At 45.2% G+C, this 4,652-nt stretch overlaps 1 protein-coding gene across 1 annotated transcript; it reads right to left on the bottom strand.

Moving 5' to 3' along the window:
- Positions 1 to 3,271: 3,271 nt before the first annotated feature.
- LOC104100673 (uncharacterized) lies at positions 3,272 to 3,869 on the bottom strand. Its single transcript, XM_009607953.1, has 3 exons — positions 3,588 to 3,869; positions 3,447 to 3,542; positions 3,272 to 3,328 (listed from the first exon to the last, which is right to left on the bottom strand). The coding sequence occupies exons 1-3, from the start codon at positions 3,867 to 3,869 to the stop codon at positions 3,272 to 3,274; spliced, it is 435 nt and encodes a 144-aa protein (XP_009606248.1).
- Positions 3,870 to 4,652: the final 783 nt, after the last annotated feature.

Genomic DNA, 4,652 nt, shown 5'->3' with positions numbered 1-4,652 from the left:
CCCAGACACGGATTGCCTAAAAATATTTCGGGCCATAAAATACGACCTAAAGAACCATAGTCGCCGCCCCCATGGTCGTTCCTCCTTTTTTTGCGTTTTACAGCCATAAAACTGGAATTCCACCTGATTCCCATATTTTCGTATGCTATAACCTACGCTTTCCGCATGAGCCCCGGGCCACCAAAATCGGATCATCTAAAAGGTTTTCGGACCATCAAATATGACCTAGGTAACCATACTAACCACCATGCCATGACCATTCCTCGTTGTTTTAGCGTTATAAGACCATTAAACTAGAATTTTGCCCGATTCCCATATTTTCTAAAACAAATTCGGGTCTTCAAATACGACCTAAGGAACCATAGTCACTATGTCACCATAATTGTTCCTCGTTTTTTTGGCATTTTACGGCCATAAAACTTAAATTCCACCCGATTCCCATATTTTCGTGTGTTATAGCACATGCCTTCCGCATGGGTCCCGCCTCCCGAACCCGGATTGCCTAAAATATTTCCGGGCCATCAAATACGACCTAAGGAACCATAGTCACTGCCCCGCCATGACCGTTCCTCCTTATTTTGCAATTTACGGCTATATTCCTGGAATTCAACCCGATTCCCATATTTCGTGTGCTATAGCCCACGCCCTTCGTGTGGGCACGGCCCTCCGGACCCAGATCACCTAAAATTTTCCAGGCCATCAAATACGACCTAAGGAATTGTCGTCACCTGCCCGCCGTGATCGTTCCTCATTTTTTGGTGGGCCATAAAACTAGAATTCCTCCAGATTCCCATATTGTCGTGTGCTATAGCCCATGCCTTCCGCTTGGCCCTAGGGCCACCGGACCCGGATCGCCTAAAAACTTATCGGGCCATCAAATATGACCTAAGTAACAATAGTCCTCACCCCGCCATGACGGTTCCTCGTTGTTTGGCATTATACGGCCAAAAAACTAGAATTTCGCTCGATTCCCATATATTCATATGTTATAGCCCACGCCTTCTGCGTGAGCCCGGGCCCTTTGGACCTGGATCGGATAAAAAAAATTCGGGCCATCAAATACGACCTAAGGAACCATAGTCACTGCCCCGCCATGACCGTTCCTCCTTTTTTGCATTTTATGGCCATAAAACTGGAATTTCGACCGTTTCCCATATTTTCGTGTGATATAGCCCACGTCTTCCGCATGGGCTCGAGCTACTGGACCCGGATCACCTAAAAATATTTCTGGCCATCAAATACGACAAAAGGAACCATAGTCACCGCCCTACCATGACTGTTCTTCATGTTTTGGAGTTTTACGGCCATAAAACTGTAATTCCGCCCGATTCCCATATTTTCGTGTGATATACCTTCTGCATGGGCCCGCCCGCCCGGACCCGGATTGCCTAAAAATTTTCCGGTCCATCAAATACAACCTAAGGAACCATAGTCATCGCCCTCCCCCATGACCGTTCCTCGTTTATTTTGCGTTTTACGCCCATAAAACTGGCATTCCGCCCGATTTTCATATTTGTATGTGTTAGCCCACGTCTTCCGTGTGGGCCCGGGCCCCCGGACCCAATCGCCTAAAAACTTTTCGGGCCAACAAACAAGACCTAAGTAATCATAGTCACCGCCCCGCCATGACCGTTCCTCTTTTTTGGCATTTTACGGCCATTAAACTAGAATTCTGCCCGATTCCCATATTTTCGTGTGCTATAGCCCATGCCTTCCACGTGGCCCCGCCCCCCAGACACGGATTGCCTAAAAATATTTCGGGCCATAAAATACGACCTAAAGAACCATAGTCGCCGCCCCCATGGTTGTTCCTCCTTTTTTTTGCGTTTTACAGCCATAAAACTGGAATTCCACCTGATTCCCATATTTTCGTATGCTATAACCTACGCTTTCCGCATGAGCCCCGGGCCACCAAAACCGGATCATCTAAAAGGTTTTCGGACCATCAAATATGACCTAGGTAACCATACTAACCACCCTTCCATGACCGTTCCTCGTTGTTTTGGCGTTATACGACCATTAAACTAGAATTTTGCCCGATTCCCATATTTTCTAAAATAAATTCGGGTCTTCAAATACGACCTAAGGAACCATAGTCACTACGCCTCCATAACCGTTCCTCGTTGTTTTGGCATTTTACGGCCATAAAACTTAAATTCCACCTGATTCCCATATTTTCGTGTGTTATAGCACACGCCTTCCGCATGGGTCCCGCCTCCCGAACCCGGATCACCTAAAATATTTTCGGGCCATCAAATACGACCTAAGGAACCATAGTCACTGCTCCTCCATGACCGTTCCACATTTTTTGCATTTTACGGCCATAAACTAGAATTTCGACCGATTCCCATATTTTCGTGTGCTATAGCCCACGTCTTCCGCATAGGCTCGGGCCACTGGAACCGGATCACCTAAAAAGTTTCCAGACCATCAAATACGACCAAAGGAACCATAGTCACCGCCCCGCCATGATTGTTCTTCATTTTTTGGCGTTTTACGATCATAAAACTGTAATTCCACCCGATTCCCATATTTTCGTGTGCAATAGCCCACGCCTTCTGCGTGGGTCCGGCCCCTCGGACCCGATCACCTAAAACTTTTTTGGGCCATCAAATACGACCTAAGTAACCATAGTCATCGTCCCACCATGATAGTTTCTCATATATTGGCATTTTACGGCCATATAACTGGAATTCCTCCCGATTGGAATATTTTCGTGTGCTATAACCCACCACGCCTTCCGCGTGGCCCCAAGCCCAGATCGCCTAAAAAAAATTCGGGTTATAAAATACAACCTAAGGAAACATAGTTATCGCCTTGCCACGACCGTTCCTCCTTTTTATCATTTTACGGCCATAAAACTGGAATACCGCCCGATTCTCATATTTTCGTATGCTATAGCCCACGCTTTTCCTATGGGTCCGGACCCCTGAACCCGGATCGCCTAAAAAAATTTTGGACCATCAAATACGACCTAAGGAACCATAGTCACAACCCTACCATGACCGTTCCGCCTTTGTTTGCATTTTACGGCCATAAAACTGGAATTCCGCCTGATTTCCATATTTTCGTTTGCCATAGCTTTCGTGTTCCATGTGGGCGCGAATACCTTGGACCCGGATTTCCTAAAATATTTTTGATCCATCAAATACAACCTAAGGAACCATAGCCAACCAAAGACCGTTCCTCCTTTTTTTGCGTTTTGCGGCCATAAAACTGAAATTTTGCTCGATTCCTATATTTTGTTTTTTGGTAAATAAAGATGTTATTACTAGGGAAATGTTTGTACAGCACAAAAACCCCTAAAGATCTGTTCACAAGCCCATACCTATAGTAAACGAAAACAAATTCAGTGAAACTACATGACATCTAAACTCCGCCTCATGGAAAAGGGTATCATACTAAGGGTAGTAATTCATTCTTCTCAAGTACCCTCCAAATTTTACCGTATTGTTACCCCTGCCTTGGACCTCCTGGGCAATCAACCTCACTAGTTGATCTTCAGTTCTTCTAGCACTTTGGAATATTCTGTTATTTCTTTCCTGCCAGATAAAGTAAGTGCATCCTGCCAAGATGATTCTATATACCTCTACTTCCACCCCTTTCCCATTTGCATGATTCTCAGCCCAATCTTGTTCTACGGGCCACCTGCTAGCTTTCCTATCTATTCCCTCCCAGAGTAGTAATCTTTCCCAAATAGCAGCCGAATATTTGCATTGAAAGAATATATGAGCAATTGTCTCATACTCCACATCACATAGAGGACATAAGATATAAGTAGTTATACCCCATTTGGACAGTCTGTCCCGTGTAAGCAACATTCCATGAGCCACCAATCTCAGATTGAAAGCCCATTTTGGGTATTGCATATTAGTTTCCTCCAGGACACTTTAGGGAACTCCCCCTCAACTTGTGATAAAACTTTTTAATTGAGAAGGATTGCATGTTCATTATATCGGCTTGTTGGAAACCAACAACCTCAAAATACTTTTTTGCCTTCAGAATCTTCTTCAACATCCAAGATGTTTGAGGAGGAACCATAGTCACTGCCCCGCCATGATCATTCCTCCTTTTTTTGTATTTTCGGCCATAAAACTAAAATTCCATCTGATTCTCATATTTTCCTGTGCTATAGCCCACGCCTTCCGCTTGGGCTTGGGCCATCGGACCCGGATCACCTAAAAAGTTTTCGGCCCATCAAATACGACTTAAGGAACCATAGTCATCGCCCCTCCATGATTGTTCCTCCATTTTTGTGTTTTACGGCCATAAAACAGGAATTCCGCCCGATTCCCATATTTTCATATGTTATATCCCACGCCTTCCGCGTGGGCCTGGTCCTCCGGACACAGATCACCTAAAAGTTTTCCGGGACATCGAATACGACCTAAGGAACCATACCGTCCAGCCGTGATCATTCCCCTTTTGTTTGCATTTTTGGCCATAAAATTGGAATTCTGCCTAATTCCCATATTTTCGTATGCTATAGCCCACGCCTTCCGCGTGGGCTCGGGCCCCCCCGACCCGGATCGCCTAAAGTTTTTTCGGGCCATCAAATACGAACTTAAGAACAATAGACACCGCCTCGACATGACCGTCCCTCCTCTTTTTTGCGTTTTACGACCATAAAATTTGAATTCCACCATATTCCT

Source organism: Nicotiana tomentosiformis, unplaced genomic scaffold, assembly GCF_000390325.3.
Source record: "Nicotiana tomentosiformis unplaced genomic scaffold, ASM39032v3 Un00174, whole genome shotgun sequence".
Classification (NCBI taxonomy): Eukaryota; Viridiplantae; Streptophyta; class Magnoliopsida; order Solanales; family Solanaceae; genus Nicotiana; species Nicotiana tomentosiformis.
Note: the sequence above shows the minus strand (reverse complement) of the source record. Positions and strands in the feature narration are given on the sequence as shown.